General features: G+C 41.8%; 2 protein-coding genes across 3 annotated transcripts in view; one reads left to right on the top strand and one right to left on the bottom strand.

Moving 5' to 3' along the window:
- Positions 1 to 268: 268 nt before the first annotated feature.
- On the top strand, positions 269 to 11292 carry LCTL (lactase like). The gene is made up of 9 exons (XM_010955559.3): positions 269 to 373; positions 475 to 570; positions 1913 to 1967; positions 2061 to 2222; positions 5581 to 5855; positions 6270 to 6396; positions 6548 to 6747; positions 7553 to 7616; positions 11177 to 11292. Exons 1-9 carry the CDS (start codon positions 284 to 286, stop codon positions 11290 to 11292), a joined length of 1185 nt encoding a protein of 394 aa, XP_010953861.2. The 5' UTR covers positions 269 to 283.
- Positions 8239 to 20363, bottom strand: part of ZWILCH (zwilch kinetochore protein) — a 37874-nt gene continuing 25749 nt past the window's right edge. For both annotated transcript variants that reach the window (XM_010955568.3, XM_045516945.2), the window contains 5 exons: positions 19617 to 19753; positions 18363 to 18458; positions 15648 to 15760; positions 12527 to 12641; positions 8239 to 11450 (listed from right to left, as the gene is read on the bottom strand). In XM_010955568.3, coding sequence (XP_010953870.1) covers positions 12553 to 12641; positions 15648 to 15760; positions 18363 to 18458; positions 19617 to 19753 — 435 coding nt within the window. In that variant the 3' untranslated portion in view covers positions 8239 to 11450; positions 12527 to 12552. The remainder of the gene's footprint in view (positions 11451 to 12526; positions 12642 to 15647; positions 15761 to 18362; positions 18459 to 19616; positions 19754 to 20363) is intronic.

The following is a 20363-nucleotide window of genomic DNA, read 5'->3' on the forward strand; positions in this document are numbered from 1 at the left end:
CTCTGCTCCCTCCCTCTTGTTTGTATAAGGCACGTCTCCGCAGTTACGTTGTCTCACGGTTCATCGCCACCACCATCGAGTCTTAATGCCCAAGACCCCGCATCTTTGCCCCTCTTTCCCCTAAACATCCTCTGCAGCTGTAATCCCCCATGCTTCTCCCCTAAACTTGGCCAGTCAGCTCCCAAAGTCTTTTCTGGAGATGGGCCCTCAGGGCACCCGCTTCTCTCTCTCCTCCTCTTTGCAGCTGCTCCAGGTCAGGTACGGTGGGTGGCAGAACGTGAGCATGGCCACCTACTTCAGTGACTACGCCAACCTGTGCTTTGAGGCCTTTGGGGACCGGGTGAAGCACTGGGTCACTTTCAGTGATCCCCGGGTAAGCAGGGCCCCCTCCAGGTGGGAAACCCACTTTCTGGCCAGGAGGCTGCCTGGTCACTTCTCACGGGTCCTGTGGTCCCCCACTTGCCATCTCTGCAGACAGTGGCAGAGAAAGGCTACGAGACGGGCCACCATGCGCCAGGCCTGAAGCTCCGTGGCACTGGCCTCTACAAGGCGGCACACCACATCATTAAGGTGAGGTGGGCCCTTCCGGGAGTGAAGGCTGGGCTCCAGGTGGAGGGCGAGCCCCCGTGGCAGCTCAGCCTGAGCCTGAGCTCAGTCCTCCGCCACCTCACACCTCAGCAGCTTCACAGCATCTTACAGCATCCCCTTCCCTTCTGTGAGGACAGATGGGGCATGTCCTGCCGTCAGGGCTCTCCTGCACACTGTGGCCCGGGTGACACAGTCACTGCTCCCTAGAGCTTGCAATCTAGCCAAGGGGCTGGAGCACACGCATGTGGAAACTTGTCACCTCCAGGTCCAAACTGTCCTGTGAGGAATGGGGACTGGAGGAAGCGGGAGGGATGACGGTGACCTCGGGGGTTCCAGTCTCCAAGGAGTGAGCGAAAGTGACGGGAGGTTGGTGAGAGACAGCAGTAGGGAGAGATTGGGAGCGCTTGTCTGATAGCATGGGCTTCAAAGGACCTGCGGGTTTTGAAGGAAGAAGGAGAAATCGTTTGAAAGTACGACAAAGAGCAAGGCAGACGCTGCCCCCGAGGTATGTGGGATGTGCGGGAAAAAGTGGCATCTGGTGGAAAGAGCTGCAGTGGAGGTGGTCTGTAGGGGCAGCCGGGCTCAGTGAGGGCAGGAGAGTGAGGACGACATGGAGGGGAGATGCCAAAGCTGAGCTCCAAGCCCATCAGAAAGGCTGGAGAAGCGGGCGAGGGAATTGGGTCAGCCTCCAGGACACATGTGAGGGTCCGGGCGATGACGACTGGGGAACAGGAAGCGAGGCATGATCGGCTGGCCCTCCTGGACTCTCAACAGAAGGTGAACGATCTGATCAAGCGGGCAGGCAGGAGACCACTGGGGATATACCAGACCCTCAAATTCATGTCAGCAAGAGAACGTTCTCATTTCTTGACTGTTTGGCTTGGGATTTCTTAAACCGTGGACATCAGTGGGTGACTGGGCAGGAATATGGAGAGAAGACAGTCCGTTTCTCAAGACTGTTCCAGGTGCTTGGTCTTTTCCTAACTTCGCAAGCACCTATGGTGAGTGCACTGCCTGGGTGCCACTGAGGACAACCAGGAACAAAACAAGACATGTTTGCAAAAACCTTAGAAACGATAAATAACACAAAGCCGTGGTGCACGTGTTTATGCCAGATTTAGATCCTGTTTCCTCCATGGTACAAAGAAAAGGGAGGTCAGAGGAAGGGAGACTATGGATCAGGTTAATCAAGGCTGGATTCACGAAAAGGATAGGACTTAAACTGGGTCTCTAGAGTTAGGAGGGAGAGACAGGTCAGCTCGGGTTGCACGGGGGGAGAGAAGTGGACGAGGCAGGCACCTTGCATGGCTCCTTCCTCTTCCAGGCCCACGCCCAAGCCTGGCACGCCTACAACAGCACATGGCGCAGCAGGCAGCAAGGTGAGCTCTGCCGCCGCGTGCGCTGGGGACAGGCAAGCGACCGGAGGAGCAAGGTCACTCCTGCCTGCCACCCCCTTTCCTTTCTCTTATCAGGTCTGGTGGGGATCTCATTAAACTGCGACTGGGGCGAACCTGTGGACATGAGCAACCCCAAGGACATAGAGGCTGCCGAGCGGTACCTACAGTTCTGCCTGGGCTGGTTTGCCAACCCCATTTACGCCGGTGACTACCCCCAAGTCATGAAGGACCGTATCGGTGAGCCACATCCAGATACCGCAGCAACAGTATTGAGCTCAAACGAAATGACCAAAAGGCAAGGGGTTGGAAGAACACACTAGGTTGGTTTGGGTGAAGCAGTCAAGGAACAACCCAGCCCCTAAAGAACTGAGAACTGGTTATTCGAACTGGGAGGGCAGGGGACACCCAAACACATTCCTAGACCTGGAAATTGAGAATTTCAGAAACCAGCGGAGGGGAAAGAATTAGCATTTCCCTGGGCTGCTCTCTTGTATTCCATTGTCCTGTCTCCTCCTCGCCCTAACCCTCCACTCTACTCCATCCAACTGCAGTGAAATAGAAGTGAGAAGTCAAAGACAGTCATGGGTGAGGTCAGTTCTATTGCTGGTTCTTTCTGTCACCTGAGAAATACTTTCCAAACTCTGGTTTCCACAGTGTCAGAGAAGAGAATAAAGACAGAGCTCACAAGGCTGTATTAATTTGGATGCTTTTAACCGCCACATAACAGAAAACTCCAAATAAAATGGCTTGAAAAGTAGGGGATTTATCATCTCACTTGAAATCCAGGAAAAGGTGGTCCAGGGCTAGTTAATCCAGCCCTCAGGGATGTCTTTGAGAACCCAGACTCATTCCATCTTTCCACTCTACCACTTTTAGCTAGCCTATCAGCCACTCCCTGTGGCCACAAGATGGCTGCAGCTGCTCCAGGCATCACATTTTTACACATCAACACCCTAAAGCAGAAACAAGGGAATAGCACTGTATCTCATTTTTAAGAACAAGGAAAATATTCCCAGGAAACAGCTTCTACTCCCAGCTGACTTCCCTTTGTACTTCAAGGGATGGAATTGTCACATGCTCTAAGGTGCCCTAGGCCACCAGGACTAGGGCCTCAGAGGCTGGGGAGGGGCCAAGACTCCCATAAAGGATGTGGCCCTTTGGAAGAGGGTGAGGAAGAGGGCCTGGAAGAAGACAGGCATGGGACTCCTGGGTAGACCAGCAGTGTCTGGTCACAGGAATCCACACAAATAATTGTGTGACTTTGAGATATCAGCCCACAACCCCTTAACAAAAAGAGACAAGGATGACATTGAAATAGGTTATAATCTCGCACATCAAGGCTATTTTAGATTAGATTAGACTAAGACAGAACGTTTGAATCAACATTTCAAAAATTTCCATTTCTCAAGCACAATTGATCAAACTTATCTGGGATAGGAGGCAGAAAGTTCTAATTCCAACTCTGCCGCTAACCAGTGAGTGATTCTGGGCAAAGTGCTTCACCTCTTTGCGTCTGTCTTATCACCTGAGAGGAAGGGATTAGACAAAATAACCTCTAAAAAATCTGTTGACAATAACCAGTTGTGTGACACATCTGTACATAAACACACACACACACTCAAAATCTTGAGAATGATTTCCTCTTCAAAGCCTTCAAAATTCAAAATCTTGAGAATGTTCCTGTAGACACACCTCATCCTTCACAGGGTACATGTACTCTCGTGGGATCCCTATTGCAGGCACCACACCAGCGTTGTACTAAAACGCCAAACTAATTATTTATCACAGAACAGTTCTTGGGCTTAAAGCCAATAATTCCAGACCCCACTGACTCCAACTCTGCAATAATTCAAGTGGGAACAGGGCTCAGTTTTCCCCCGGTACAATGTGGAAAGAAAGATCCTATAAGTAGTTTTGTTTTTTCTTCCCCCCCTCAGGTTTATTGAGTATAATTGACAAATGAAACAGTTAATATTTTCTTTAGTAATGAAAACATTCTGCCTGAAATCTCATTCACAAATTACTTCCAGGCATCTCAGAAGCATCCTTTCATTCACAACAGATGTATGAAGAAAGGTAATTCTAGACCAGCGCTATCCAACAGAAACTTTTGGTGATAATGGAAATGTTCTGTATCTGTGCTGTTCAGTGTGATAGCCCGTAGCCATTTGTGTCAATTTAAATTCAAATTAGACAGAATTAAAAAACTCAATCCATCAGTGTGACTGAGTTAAAGATGCATTCACACTAACCATATTCCAATAGCCACATGTGGTGAGTGACTATTGTGTTAGACTCTCCAGTGACAATTCCTGTGGTTTTTCTCGAGTTTAAATGTAACTGAAAGTAATAACGTGCTAATTTTTTCAAGGGATTTAATAGTACAATCTTTTCACTCATTTAATCTAAACCAACAGTCTCTTTGGAAACGTTTTATGGCTGTATTTTAGATCAACTCATAAAACGGTACTTTTCTTTATACGTTTATTTTAAGCTTTTTTGCATAGATTATACAAGGATGTGTTTCAGATTTTTTAAAGCACAAAAAGAGTGAACAGTCACGCTCCCCTCCCTCCCCTCCCCACTGCTCCTGCCCTCCCCACAAGGAAGCCACTTCCAGAGGCGGCTTGTGTGTGTGTGCGTGTGTGTGTGCGTGTGGGCGTCTGTGCACGCGTGTGTGCATGTACTTGGACATATATCCAAGATGCTCTGCATCCTTGTTTCACTTGAACATCTCTCTTGGCACTTTTCCATTCTGCTGTGTGAAGCACTGCCTCCTTTGCTCTAACGGCTGCAGTGTACTATGGATGCATACTCCATCATTTAAGTAACCAGTCTCTCCTGACAGACCTTATGTTCTCCATCTTTTGCTACTGACCCTTAACGAAGATCCTGGTATATATATCCACTTACATGAGAGAGTACAGTGTAGGATAAGCAGATTAAGAGCTGGTCAGTGAAAGGACATACACTTTTACAATTTTGAAAGATAGGACAACATTGCCCAACACAGAGGTTGTACCAGCTTAGGCTACAAGACATGAATGTGACCGTGTCTCTCCCCAGTTCCCTTCCTGGACGCAAGCAAAATGACCAATTTTTGATATAAGGAACAACCTAGAAATCCAACTCTACACTTTTTTTTTTCCCAGATAGCTACACAACTGTCCATACACAACTTACTGAGTAATCTCTGTACCAAAATGAAAAAAAAATAAAAAAAGAGAAACCAAAATGAAAAAAATAAAAGGAAAAAAAAAGAAATCAAAATGAAAAAAGAATAAAAAGAGAAACCAAAATGGAAAAAGAAAAGAAAAGTAAGGAAAAAAGCCAAAATGGTTAAAAAAAATTTTTTTAAAAGAGTTAGTAAATATTACTTTTAAGCAATATAAACTTAAAAATTTTTGGATAGTATTCATTGTTGTCAAAATTCTAGTTTGAAAGGCCAAGGTTATACTTTCCACGTAGATGAATCCCAAAGTCCAGGACGTGGGTCACAGCTTTTATGTCAACATACCAGTACCATCATGGTACATGACAGCAGAATGACTGCGAGAAGATCGAACTTGGTTAAACTGTTTTCCTCTCTCATTAGGAAGAAAGAGTGCGGAGCAAGGCCTGGATACGCCGAGGTTACCGGTGTTCTCCCTCCAGGAAAAGAGCTACATTAAAGGCACATCTGACTTCCTGGGACTAGGTCATTTCACGACTCGGTACATCACGGAAAGGAACTACCCCTCCCGCCAGGGGCCCAGCTACCAGACCGATCGTGACTTAGTGGAGCTGGTTGACCCAAACTGGCCCGATCTGGGATCTAAGTGGCTATTTTCAGTGCCATGGGGATTTAGGAGGCTCCTCAACTTTGCTCAGGTGATTATCTCATTAAGCTAAAGGACATTTTTGACCTGAATTGATGGTTTTACAGCTTAAGCTCAGATGCTTACATTTTAAATAAAAAACCCAGTTACTCATACCTCAGAAGCTACCAGAGATAAGTCTTAAAGAAAGACTAGTAATGCCTAGTAACTTCAGCTACAATTCTAATCTCATACTCGGTTATTTCGCTGCCCTTCTCACCTGTAATGGAATGTGTGGGAAAGAACAAGACTTGAAGTTTATTTCCTCTAAAATGATACTTTGTCAAGAAATATATCCTTTCATCCAAACTTGCCTCCTGCCTACATTCATCTCTAAATAAACAGGTTAACTGGCATCTACTAAACATAAACACACCCAATGAGAACACAGCAGGCTTTCAATATGTGTCCCCGTGATTCCTTTCAGACTCAGTACGGCAATCCTCCCATCTACGTGACAGAAAACGGAGCGTCTCAAAAATTACACTGCACCCAATTATGCGATGAGTGGAGAATTCAGTACCTCAAAGGATACGTAAATGAAATGCTAAAAGGTGAGACACAGACCAAGACGGTCTTCACGTATCTATTTAACTCGGACTGACTGAAACTCATAGATGAAGACATAAAGGAAAAAGTACCTTCACAATATTAGTTTTCCAAGTAAGTAAAATATCTTAAAAATGGAATTCAATGTCTTTACAGCTATCAAAGACGGTGCTAACATAAAAGGGTATACTTCCTGGTCTCTGTTGGACAAGTTTGAATGGGAGAGAGGATACTCGGACAGATACGGATTCTACTATGTGGATTTCAACAAAAGAAATAAGCCACGCTATCCAAAGGCTTCGGTTGAATATTACAAGAAGTTGATCGCTGCCAATGGCTTTCCCAATCCGAGAGAGGTAGGAATGGTTATTGATGTTACTCATCCTAGATTTTAGAAGAGCCAGGCAGCTGGGGTGTGCCAAGTTTGGCAAGCACCCCACAGCCCTTTGACTCTCCCCAGCTCTCACCACCTCTCTGCTTATTTGCTTAGAGTGGGGTACAGACACCTTAAAATGCAATTCTAGCACACAGAGCATGAAGGGCAGTCTAGGGGTAGTTAAATGTTAACTATGTTAATGTTACAAACAAATGCTCCCTATTCTCCAACATACAGGAAAAGTAAATCAAGTATATAACGTAATTTTCACCTCTTTCCCCACCAAATGGCACAGCCATACAGATGCACTGGTTCCAAAATGAGATTAAAAATAGACCTCCCATTTTTAATAACCTACAGGTTTTTTCTCCCAGCTCTCTATTCTCTATTTTCTGTTGCTGCACCTAACAGCAGGTGCCTCACATTAGGCAGGGAATATAAGTTGTAATTTAGAGTGTCTTTAAAAAAATTATTTAAAAAAACCCTCACTTGTTTATCAGCATTTTTTCGGGGTGAGCCTAGTGGGACTGTAAGTAGAAGCAGTGACTGATAGCTGTCAGGCGTTGAGTAGTTCTGCATGACTAGGAAATCACTAGGTCACAAGCTCAAGAATAAAGAGTGCTCTTGGGCTCCCTCACAATGATGCAGATAGGTGTTCAATAAATAGTAACTCATTTAAACTACAAGTAGATTAAAAAATGTGTCTTACCCCATATCCTTCCCAAAAAGATTTTAAACAGTGTAAAACTAGGACAACTTTACTTATCAAGTGGGTTTTTAATTAGGTGGAAAGTTGGTACCTCAAAGCCTTGGAAATCTGCTCTATCAACAACCAGATGCTGGCGGCAGGTGAGTCTGATTCTTCCCTTTGATAATTAAACCGTGTAATCATATATAATGGCATTACCAAAACCTCAAAATGTGGACCTACCTTAAGTCAATCTTCCAAAACCACATGCTTAGAAATGGATTTTTTTTTCACCTTTACTTTCAAGCAATGTCAAATTGGTATCAGCATTTAAAATATTTTTTAAAAATTTACTATGAAAAAGAAGTATTTTATCTACTCTAGTTTGATCCTTTCTGAATCATACTGTAACTTTATAAATCTACCCTTGTGTTATACAAAGCGGGCTTTGTTGGAAGGAGGGGGAAATTCAACCATTATACCAAATGGAACAAAGGAAAATCAAAGAACCCGCCATATATTACATTCATTCATCCCACAAGTAATTATTAAGCAGTCACTGTTTAGCTCAGGGGTGTTTTAAGCCCTGGCGACACAGCAATAAACAAAACAAGGTCCCTGCTCTCACAGAAGGCATTTCTTATGCAACAGGATCTAAAAAGCTCAGAGGAACAGAATGACCAGTCTGTAACCACGCATCAAGAAATGCCAACGCGCATCATTTGTTTCTTTGGATTTTGTCTTTCTCGCTATAGAAGGCCAATCAAAGAAATACACTTCCTGTTTTAACAAATTCATCTTTAATGTGATATCAGAGGCGGAAAATGCCGGACCAAGTCCTACCAATGCATCTCTTTTTATAGGCCATTATACCACTGTTCCCCCACCAACCTAAAAAACCAAGCAATATTAAAGATGCATGTTCCATTAAACTAAACTAAGTTTAATGGAAAGACATGATGTAGAATTTACTGTTGAGCCCATGAGCTCCACGAGAGTGAGACCTGGGCCTTACCTGTGTCGGTAACCGAGGCGTGTCTGGCACAAAACCTAAAAGCAGGTATTACAGACAATAAGGAAGCAAGATGGCGGAGTAAAAGGATGCTTGTAGCTCACCCTCTCCCACAAATACACCAAGACTCACATCTACGGACCCACCCAGCCAACCAGAGCACCTGCCCAACTGCGACAGAAAGAACATCGCCCTCTTCGGAAGACAAAGACACCAAAAATCTGGTTGAAGTAGAAGAGAACAGGAACAAAAGTAGTGAACTGAAAGGATCAGAAACCATGTGTGATGCAGTTATGATAAAGGATTAACTCAGCAGAGGAAGAGGGGAAAAACTGATGACCAGCAGTTTCCTGCTCTGCAGAAAGGAGATTCTGATAGCCTGCATATGAAGGAAGTAAAGAAGAAGGAAAGTGGAAAACGGACATTAAAAGCATCTGTGACTTCACGTGTATTTGAGAAGACTGCCTCAGTGGCTGGTGGTCTCCTACACATGAATGACAACAGCAGTTTAAGTGAAGGAGATCAAGGTCGTGGCAGGTCTTCAAAAGAAAACATCTAGTAAAAAGGACAAGGTCAAAGAGCAGATTAGTTCTGTGGATGACCTTGACGACTTAACTGTCACCGGAAACAGCTTCCGAGGATCGCGAGTTGCTTTACTCGACGTATAAGAATACCCTGTTGCTAATCAAACAACTTGGCCTGGAGTGTAAAGACTGTTAGCTTATTGAAAATTCAGGATGCAGTTCATTTATTCAGAAGATTAACAGAACCTAAAGAAATCAACTGTGAACTACTTAGAAGAAAAATTTTTAAAAATGGAAGATAAGGTTAACAGGCTACAAAAAGACCTGTTGGAAATGAGAAATGAATTCACAGAATGTCAAAATGTGGAGTGGGAACGAGAGCTCTGCAGTGTGAGATTCACATTAAAACAAGAAACAGAAAAGAAAAAAAATTGCTGATATATTATATGAAAAAACTAAGGATGATTTAAAAAGAAAAGACAAACAATAATATGAACAAGTTCACCTGAAACAGCAAGTCCGAGCACTAGAATTCGAACTGAAGAGCTTAAGGCATAAACCGAACCAGGCCTGTGTGAGACAGCTTCAGCAAGGACTGACTGACACCCGAAAGAAACAGCCCATGTCGAAGGCCTCCCTGGAGGTGACAGCGCATCATCAGACTCCTTTAGAAAATGAGACACAGGATTTAGAGAGGAAATTACATCAAACTGCAAATCAAAATGCTGATCTTACAGCAAAACTGGACTCTACATCTTCAGTATTTCTCCATCTGAATGCAGAAACTCAACTTCTTCTAAAGGAGTTATTATCTAAGCAAGAGGTGCAAAACAAATGTGAAAAACTAGAGGAGGAGAAAAAGAAGTTGGAAGAAGTAATGAACCTCAAACGTCACCTAGAAATGAATACCGTGGAACGCAGTCAAGTGCAGCAGGACAAACGGGAGACTGAAGAGCGAGCAAGACAGGGTGTAGTAGAAAAATGGAAAGGAATCAGCCAGTTTTTACAGGCACAAGCACCACCTCAAGAAAACGTGAGAGAATAAAAATGCTTCAACAGGAAGTCAAAAATGGAACACAAAATTAAATATCTGGAATCTGAACTCTCCAGAAGTAAACCTCTGCAGTTCAATTCTAACAAAAAAGAATTAGAAAAATACAGACAACTGCACCTGGAAGAGCTAGGAAACAGAATGCAATTGGCAAGTCAACGAAACTCGGCTAACGAGAGGCTGGCAGAGATGAACACTGAACTTCAGATGGAGAAACAGCACAAGAGCTCTTTTCTTGGCACTGTTCCTACAAGGCCTGTTGACGGGCCACCTTCTGCTGAAAATTTTAATAATAGCTTAGAGCCCAAAAGGATTTTTTCCAACCCTTCAGCTAGCACGGGCGACTACTTGTTCAGGATGCAGAAGCTGGAAAATAATATAGCTGAGATGTCAAAGAAGCTACTACTGAACTTCACTCTGAATCCTACAGACTTTCTCTTGGATCTACGGACGAGTCAAGTCTAAGTCAAGATCTGGTTTTGAAAGCACGTCAAGAATATGTGAAGGTTTTGAAGAAGTAGATGATCTAAAAAATAAATGCGAAAAATTTATCTGCTGCACTGTTAAACATTTTTGTTACTTCCCGTTAAGTAAGATATTCACAATGCTTATTAAAGGGAAATATTTTTGCATTGTATGTGCATGATTAAAATTTACGTAGTATTTAAAAAATAAAATAAAAGCAGGTATTACATAAATGTCCACAAAATATGCTTATAACTCTTTAAGATTATTTAGCTATGTTAAGACCTACCATAAAAAATGTCAACATAGAAATCCCTGTACCTCTTAAGATGCTCACTAACATCTTTGAAAGGCTGCAGGTGTTTCCCAAGGAATTTTCTTTCATCAGTCCCCGCAGTGAGAGTTACAGGAACTGTGGAACATGGATGCTAATATTCTGAGTAAGCACAAGCATTAACACACATGCAGACTTTAATTTCTGTACCTATGGAGGAATCCAATTTAAGTATCCTTTATCCACTTAATTCACCGGGTTCTCTGACGGCAAATAAGAATAATTAGAAAATATGACGATGCCCCTTTCCGAGCTTTCCCAGACTGGGGAAGCTTTCAGGAGGAAGCCACGATGGCCGCGTTCTCACCCGCCATGCCGTTCTCTCCCCTCCGCAGAGCCCCTGCTGAGTTACATGCAGATCATGACGGAGATCGTGGTCCCCACGGTCTGTACCCTCTGCATTCTGATCGCTGCGGTTCTCCTGATGCTCCTGCTGCGGAGCCTGAGCTGAGACAGGCTCCCCCGTCCGGCGGCTGCATCCCTCACAGGGCACCTTCAGACTCTTGCTCCTTTCTCTGCTCTGAAGCTTTACATGCATCTCTGTTTTCAGGTTCTGTGATAATTACCTTTTTTTTTTTTTTTTTTTTGGCGGGGGGAGGAGGGCTTGTGCTGGGATTTAAGAATTAGAAAATAAAAATAAGCACAAATGAAATAAAAACCACCTGTAATCTCAGCCCTCTCAAAGTCAATGTTAATATTTTGCTGTATGTTATGCACCTATTTTCCTTTTGCAAAAGGGGACCATAGCGTACAAACTGCTGTGTGATTTGGATGTTTCATTTTAAAATCTCCCCAAATACTATTTTAAAGAAAAATGATTGCCACATCAGCACTGCCCTACAAACAAGAGACAGTCAATCATAGATAACAATCCTTTCCTATTAGGCAACCAGGAAAAAGCATTAGGTGGGTGCCAAGCAAATGAGCACGTATGCTTTTCTAAGAGAAATTTTCTAATGCTAAATTAATTTCCTTTACTCACTGAAATACCTCAAAGAAATATTATACATTTAATTTATGAATCTTCTCTGTAACTAGGTTTTTTTAAAAGGTCCATTTTATTCTTAACTATGCTAAAATGCTAAAATTAATAACCATTTATTTGGGTACAAAACACAGCTTAAGAAAGAATGATGTTAGGCATTTTATTCGTTATCTGACTATTTAATGCTGTTTCTGAAACACAAAAACAGTAAGATAGTAGAAAATGCTATTCCATTAATTCTTTTGGTTAATACTACCTCAGATCAAACAGTTTAAAAAGGGTGTTTACAACTGGGGCTCAGTCCTACAGCTGGTGGGGGTTACAGTTGTTTTTAACAAAACTTCGCTTTCAATGTCAAATCAACATGCCTACTTAGGGTTTTTCTCTTCCAACAATGGTACTGAAACCAAACTCTCTTTCTACTATAGATACAGATTTCAAATGCAAAGACATTACTACTTAAAAAAGTTTTTTTTTCATTTCTCCGGTTTTAGGATTAAACTGTTAGGTGACTACAGAAGGTAGAAAGGAAATTAAAGACTTGCACTGCTCAGTAACACCTGGTAAGCCTTTTATGTGATTACTAATAATCCATATTCCAAATGTATTAAATCAGCATTTACGTTGTAGAAAGAACGAAAACATAAGGTACTTAATATATTACAAAGTATTAGGAGAGAACAAAAAATTAATATACTACCTTAGAGTGGACCCCAGCAGCACACGTCACTTGAAATGCACCTGGCTGCAGGTGACCATGTTAGTAAAGAATATTCTTTCTTCCAGGCTACTGTTCAATGTTAACTCAGAAAAATCTATAACCAGAGAGACAGAGAGATCAGAATCGTTTACCACCCTGCTGGCTTTTCTACTATAAATTCTGCTGAATTTAACAGTGATTAAGCAGCAGCTGAATGACACGTGTCTTCTACTTTCAGAGAATTTATCAGACAAAAATCAGCAAAGGCGATTCCTTTAAACAGTAAACCCTCCTGATGTGTCGAAAACATGACTAAGCAAACTAAAAAAGCAAGCAGATTTTTTTTTTTAAACTTTTTAATCTGGGCATCTACTGCTTTATTTTTTGTGCTTCATCCTACAGTTAAACAACTGTCTTTTCCCCATCCTAATATAGAGTTCAGAAAATATTTTCTACTTAGGATTTATAGTCTGAGGGCTAGACACATAGCCTTTTTTCTCCTGAAGACGACTGTTTTTCAAAAATAAGTGGTACAATTAACATTTAGATGAGATAGTGTCCACTTCCTCGTGGGTCGGCATTTTGGTTTCCATATACCCACCATTACCAACGACATTTGCCGAGCGCCCACTGGGGTGAGCAGCACTCTACTGGACACGGTTTTTCTCCCTCATTAACTCCAAATCATTATTCTCTCTTCCCAGGGCAGCTAAAAGTACCCTCTTCTCTCTTCAGCCTTCCTGCTTTTGATGTCAACTGTTTTACTCAAGAGCATCGTTCCATTAGACATCTTACAAAGCTAGTATCTGACCTAAGTGCTCGGTCCAATGACACAGTCTAGTTTTGTAAATGCCTATGATCTGGCCAAAAAAAAAAATTATTGGGCCTTAACATTTATAACTGAGGCTTTGTTTGAATAACCCATGACTTTTATGAATGAGATCCTCCTTCAACAGTGGGCCTTGCTTTGGGCCAAAGTTCACTGGATAATTTCTAGACAAACACATCAAGAATACATGATGGGTAGAAGAGGTTATAAAGTTCAAGTCAAAATGGAGTTTGAGTTTGTTTCCAAGCATGCAAATATATTATTTCATATATGATTTCCTAAAAGGAGTCTCTAGACCAATAGATGAGCAAAGTGTTTTAACTCTTAACATTCAAAATAGCTTTCATTCTTTTTTTGAAGCAACCTCATCAGAAAGACTCTAGAAGACATGTTCAGCATACCACACTATTTCAGCATCACTGGGAAAAGGCATTTAATCTTGTGTGAATCTCCTCATCTCAGAGGTTTAATCTTTATGTAATAAAGTTTATTTTTAAATGGCATTTTCCAAAAATGTATCACATTTATTCATGTGTTTAAAACTTCTTTTAAGTCATAAAATACATTTCTTAAAAAAAAAAAAAAAACCTGAAACAACAAATGGAGATAAAGTAAAATGTATAAATTGGTGGGTTTTTAATCTTAGTCGCACAATGGAGTCACCTGGAGAACTTTAAAAATTATTATGTCCTGGCTCTGCCTCCAGTGATTCTGATTTACTTGGTCTGGGTATTAGAACTTTAAAAGCTCCCCAGATGATTCTAATGTTCGATTAAAACTGAGCACCACCCTCCGCCCTCACCATTCCACACCTCAAGGTTAAGCTTTAATTGTCTCCTTTCAGACCTTTTTCTATGGTCCAGGCCCCTATTTTTGCTACTGCAAACAATACCACCATTAATAATCTGGTCTGTAGGCCTTTTTGCACAGGTCTGGTTATATACGTGGAATAAATTCTTAATAATGGAACTGCTGGGCCAAGGAATGTATTCTTCAAAAATCTGGTGAATAGCACCCTCTACAGAAGCCACACCCCTTCACACTCCACCCGGCAGTGTGTGGTTTCTCCCAAATCCTTGCCAGCACTGTGACACCAAACTTCTTGACCTTTGCTAACTTGACAGATGAAAGATGATATTTACATAATATAAATTTGCATTCCTCTTATTATAGGTGGGGTTGAGCACCTTTTATTTTTAAGATGACATCTGAATTTCCTTTTTGGTAAACTGTTCATATTACTTGCCCATTTTTCTACTGAGTTACTTATATTTGTCTCAGTGATTTGAAAGTTCCTTATATACTAGGGAAGGTAGCCCCTTTTCCGAACATGAGCTGCAAATTTCTTTTCCTAGTTTATCATTTGTCCGTTGCTTTGCCTCTGGTATTTTTTGCCAGGCAAAAATATTTCTATTTTTATATAGTTGATTTTCAGTTTTTTATAGCCTCCAGGTTTTATACCACACTTAGCAAAGATAGCATGATTTTAACTGATGGTTCTCAGGAAAATTTGGTTTCTCTAGGACTTTAACAGTTCAGCCATATGAAGAGAGGAGTTTCCATTCTGGTTGAGAGAAACTTCCATTATGCCTGAATCAAAATATATTTGGAGGGGGGCAAGTATAAACATTTTCTGGAAATAATTTTGCAAGATATTAATCACTATAATAGGACTATTTGTATTCCCAGCCTTTCAGATCTTCTTGAATTCTGTTTAAAAACTATCAGATTTTATTTTGGACAATCCTTGCAATATTTGAACCAGCCATTTAAGACTTATACAAATGGAGAATAAGAGATGTCACCACCATGTGGTCCATGTGCACAAAGGTAACAGTTTCCATAGGTACTTACGGAAGGAGGAAGACTTGGTGGGTCAGCTAATTATACCAGGGGCTAAAAGACATTCTTTGACTGACATGGACCATGTTTGACCGAATACTACAAACTAACCCTTTCTCCACCACACAGAGGGCATCAGGGCAGAAATACCATCACTGTTTTAAACAGTGCACAAAGTATAAAGTATGAGCTGGCATTTCCATTTTATAACCTTATTCTTACACCTATGTCCCTATGGCTTGACCTCTATTAATAAGTTCCTCTAGCCAGGATAGTGAGAAAAAGCGCTCTCTCATGATCTTTTTCCCCCAGAATAAACAGGTTTATACCTAGAGTTGAGGAAAATTATTTAAAACTAGGCCCAAGAGCTCTAATAATAATATCTACTAGTAAACTTAGTTTATTTTCTATTGGAATAATTAATGTAGAGAGACTACAAACCATCCTTACCGGGTTTGTGAAAACTGAGATGGTCTACAGGTGGGCTGTCACTCAGTTGCCAAACTGTTTTCACCTTCTTCTGACCGCTATTTATCTCCACTCTCCATTTCTGTGGCTTCTCACTACGGAAAGAAAAAAACATCAAAGAAAAAACCCAGTTCCTTCTATAGTCAGTGAAGTCCTGATGTGATAAGCAGTGAGGAAGAGGTGGAGAGGTCACAGTTCCCACCTCAAGAAGCACAGCAAAGAGAGGGAGAGAAACAAGGTTGTAAGTGACAACAATTCAGTGCAGCCGCTACGGAAAACAATACGGAGGCTCCTTAAAAAAACAAACTAAAACTAGAGTTACCATGTGATCCAGCAATCCCACTCCTGGGCATATGTCCAGAAAAGATGAAAACATTAATTTGAAAAGATACATGCACCCTAATGTTCACAGCAGCACTATTCACAATAGCCAAGACACGGAAGCACCCTAAATGTCCATCAACAGATGACTGGATAAGGAAGACGTGGTATATGTACAATGGAATATTACTCAGCCATAAAAAAGAATGAAATAATGCCATTTGCAGCATCATGGATGAACCTAGAGATGATCATACTGAGTGAAGTAAGTCAGATGAGAAAGACAAATATTATATGATATCACTTATGTGTGGAATCTAAAAAACTGATACAAATGAATTTATTTACAAAACAAAAACAGACTCACAGACACAGAAAACAAACTTGTGGTTACCAAAGGGGAAAAGGGGGGAGGAACAGATAAATCAGGAGTATGGGATTAGCAGATACACATTACTATATACAAAATAGATAAGCGACAAGGATTTACTGTGTAGCACAGGGAACTATATTCAATATCTTGTAATAACCTATAATAAAAAAGAATCTGAAAAAAATATGTATAACTGAATCATTTTGCTGTGCACCAGAAACTAATACAACATTGTAAATCAATTAAACTTCAATAAAAATAAATAAGTTAGTTAGTAAATAATTAGTCAATTTTGAAAAATGCTATAATTGAGAAATACCGGATGTGGGAGGGGACACTAAAAGAGGGGTAAATTAACTTAGAATGGGAATGTAGAGTTGGAAAAAGAGTCCTCAGAGACTGTGGCCTTTGAAGGAAATTGTAAGGCAGAGTTAGTTAAACAGACAAGGTCCAGGATGTAGGAAGGACATGGGTGTGGGCACTGAGGGCTCAGTGTGGGGCGCGCCTGAGGAAACACAGCCAGTGACTCAAGAGGAGACGGGGAAGACGCGGTGGCACGTGGGCCAGAACGGCGCAGAGGCCTCACAGACCACACTGAGGTGCTGGAACAGTGTCCTAAAGGTAAGGGAATCACTTAACCAGAAGGAAGTCAGGTGATGGGATCTGAATTTTAGGAAGATGACGTCGGCAGTGACACAGAGAAGGAGGATGATGGAGGTGGACAGAGCAGCTAGGAGAAAGGATTTAGCATACAGAGCCTACATGCGAAATAAGGCAATGATGACATGAGGATGTAGAGAAAGGAACGGATTCAAGAGCTTCTAAGACCCCTGGTAACCATTTAAAGAGCGAGGAAGTGACAAGAGCAAGGAGAAGGTAAGTGTTTTGGGTTTCAGATGGAGATTAACGATGACCGCGTGGGAGAGGAAATACGGGAGTAGGAAAAGTGTTAGGAAGAAAGTGAGGAGATTGGATTTAGAGTCTGAACGACCTATAGGAGGTTGAAGTTGAGGATTCACGTCTAACAGACGTTTAGAAACACGGGTGTGAAATGCAGAGGAAGCAGGAGGTAGGGGTTATGAGTTGTCATTGGCCCAGAGGAACTGAAGCCTTGGGTGTGAATGCAATCACCTAGGGAAGACAGAAAGGAAGAAAAGAAGACAGAGAGGGTGGAGGTCTGGTGAGAACTCACAGATGAAGGAGAACTTGAAAAGGGAACTATTCTCAGTCTTGGAGGTGGGCCAGAGAGGTAGAGTTAAAATTAAGATAGAATATTATTCGTGAAAACAAAGGAAGGGGCTAGGTTCAAGAGAGCAATAGTGTTAAATGCCAAAGAGTCTTACAAGTATTTAGTGAACAGGAGAGAACTGGTGGGCCAGCTAATTACACAAGGGGCCAAAAAACACTCTTCTGGAAAGTGTCCTCTGGATTTGGCGATGACCGGCAACTTTTATCAAATAATTTCAGGGGGGGGTGATGGGGTTTGGCTAAGCGGGATCTAAACAGAGGGAGGGTCCAAATCGAGTACGAGAAAAATTTCAAGTCTGTCATATGCTAAGGGGAAGAGTCAGGAGAGATCAAGATTTGAGGCGACCGCACTGTCTGGGTGGATGGCTCATCTACCATCTTAGCCTCAGTTCCACCCCTCCCCACATCCTCCTCTCTCTCCCTCCCGCAGCCATACCCTTGACTTTGTTGTCATTACCCCGATCGCTTTCCTCCTAACCTGTCACGTCCCTTCTGGCTAAACTTTCTGCCCTCTTCCGTAAAGGAATTACAAATTAAGAGCAAAATCAAAGAGTAGAGAACCAGTAGTCTAAAGAGAACAGACAAAAGGTCTGGGAGGAGGAAGAGGCAGGACCCTATCAGACTATGTTCAGAGAAAGAGAATCAGAGGATTATGGTCAAGTAGGTCTGGGTCATGAGGTCATGAGGAGCCGACACTGAAAATGCCTACAAATCATGGCTGGACTTGAAGTATATTTAGTTATTAAATTGCATACCTTTGATATAAGTTTTTTACAGCAGTTGGTCTGACTGGCAGCTGAAAAACGTGTTGCTCATCAAGAGGATTTTGTTTGTAATATTTTATGCAGGATCTGAAAAAAAAAGAATCACTGGAAAAAGATGCCACTTGGAGAGAAAGGCTTTCTGGTCGCCTAAAGCTCATAAGGGAAACATGAAACTCACCCTTATCAACAATACTTAGGTTATTTTTTTTTTTTTCTTACAAAGGAAATTTCATTCCCTTTTAAAAAATTAATAGTTCTCATAAATGGAAAATATATTTAAGTTGAGTTCAAGTCAGGATTTAAGTGGGAGAAAAAGGTACCAGAAAGAAAACAAAGAGGCAAAAGATCCAGCCTCCACTGTTTTCCAAATACAGGGAGTCAAAGAGTTAGCTCACGTAGACTACTGATCTTTAATGCGGAAAAAAAACCCAGTGACAATTTCAAACTTTCCCTTCACAAATGAGGCAACTCTCATTTTGGAAAAGGCAATGGTGTATCTCCTTCTACAGGGAAAAAGAAACCTATTCCTTCCACTCAACGGTTCACTTCCAGTTTGAAGTCTAAAAAAAAAAAATACACTTAAGACACCAGCAATCCATGTGTAAGGATTATTCCCAACTGTTTTTAGTCCAACCAATCGACAGAATTGCTAAAATTTCAGCAATTACTATTGACAGAGGTCTGGTAATAAAATTTGATTCCATTCAGTTACCATACAGATGGCTGGCAATTAGTTTGACCCAAATTTTACAAGGATGTTAAGAAAAGAGAAGGTGAGGAGGGTGTAGTGCAGTGGTAGAGTCGGTGCTCAGCATGCACATGGTCCTGGGTTCAATCCCCAGTACCTCCGTTAATAACAAACAAATAAATAAATAAACCAATTACCTTCCTCCCACACCTAAAAAATACTTTAAAAAAAAAAAAAAGAAGGAACTATTTATCAAGCATCTATTCAGTGTCAGGCACTTTATATATATTCCAACCTTTTTATAGATGAAACAAGCTGCAGGGAAAAGCAACTTCCTCAGAAAGTCAGGATGGAGCAGCTCCAAGTGTCCAACCTGATTCCTCCCGAATCCCAAGCCTGTCCTCCCACCGCAGGGACTTAGAACCATCCTGCTACTGTGAAGACGGGGAGCACAAATTCCATCCTCACTGATAGTTTAAAAAAAGGTGCTCATCTGGCTACAACTATTTCAGAAGAGAATACATTTTAATATAAGACAACAAGAGAGAGACACTTACTGCGTTAAGGAAAAGAGGAGCTCGTGTTGAGGTTTGATGAAAAGCCTGCAACTGACTACTATTGCAAGAATGTGGTGGAGTTTTTGGACACGATAAACTTGTTCTTGTATATCTACCGATGGAGAAATGAAATATTCCTGAAATGAAAAAAAAAGGAAAGGCAAACAGGGAGTTAATGAACAAGTGGGATCTTTGGAAAGACTGTAACTTGCCCGCTCGACCTACATGTGCCCGACTGATTAACAGGCCTGGGGTGGGGTCGGGGGAAGACAGCAGGCAGCCAGACAGCTTTCCTCCTTTCAATGACACTCCTCAAACTAAACCCTAAGTCCTCACTGAGAATGTTCTGAGCCAAGCACATATCCTCTGGCCAAGGGAAATCACAGAACTGCTTCATCAAGGAGGCCCAAGGAGGTAACTAGGATCCACCCACCAAACTCTCCAGAAGGAAGGAAGGGCAAATCCACATCATTCTTAACTTCAACACACTTGCTAGGTTGATGGGAGTACCCACCCCTAAAAATACATAGTAAACTTGAAGCACCAATAAATTAAGTAAGTATATCAGCAAGCTTCCACTAACATGTATTACTGGTATGACCCTTTGAAAAACAAACTTGGCAGTCTTACGCCAAGCATCATAAAACGCCGAGATCTGTTTCTGAGAACCCGTCCTAAGGAAACATTCCATGATAGATACGGTCAGTGGAATTCTTCCACAACTCGCCCCTCACTGGAATACGTATC

This window comes from Camelus bactrianus, chromosome 6, assembly GCF_048773025.1.
Source record: "Camelus bactrianus isolate YW-2024 breed Bactrian camel chromosome 6, ASM4877302v1, whole genome shotgun sequence".
NCBI classification, from domain to species: domain Eukaryota; kingdom Metazoa; phylum Chordata; class Mammalia; order Artiodactyla; family Camelidae; genus Camelus; species Camelus bactrianus.

Coding starts and splice junctions, on each gene's coding strand:
- LCTL (XM_010955559.3), top strand. CDS start 284: ATGGCCACCTACTTCAGTGACTACGCCAACCTGTGCTTTGAGGCCTTT. Junction 1,968..2,060: donor ATGGCGCAGCAGGCAGCAAG/GTGAGCTCTGCC, acceptor TTCTCTTATCAG/GTCTGGTGGGGATCTCATTA. Junction 7,617..11,176: donor CAACCAGATGCTGGCGGCAG/GTGAGTCTGATT, acceptor TCCCCTCCGCAG/AGCCCCTGCTGAGTTACATG.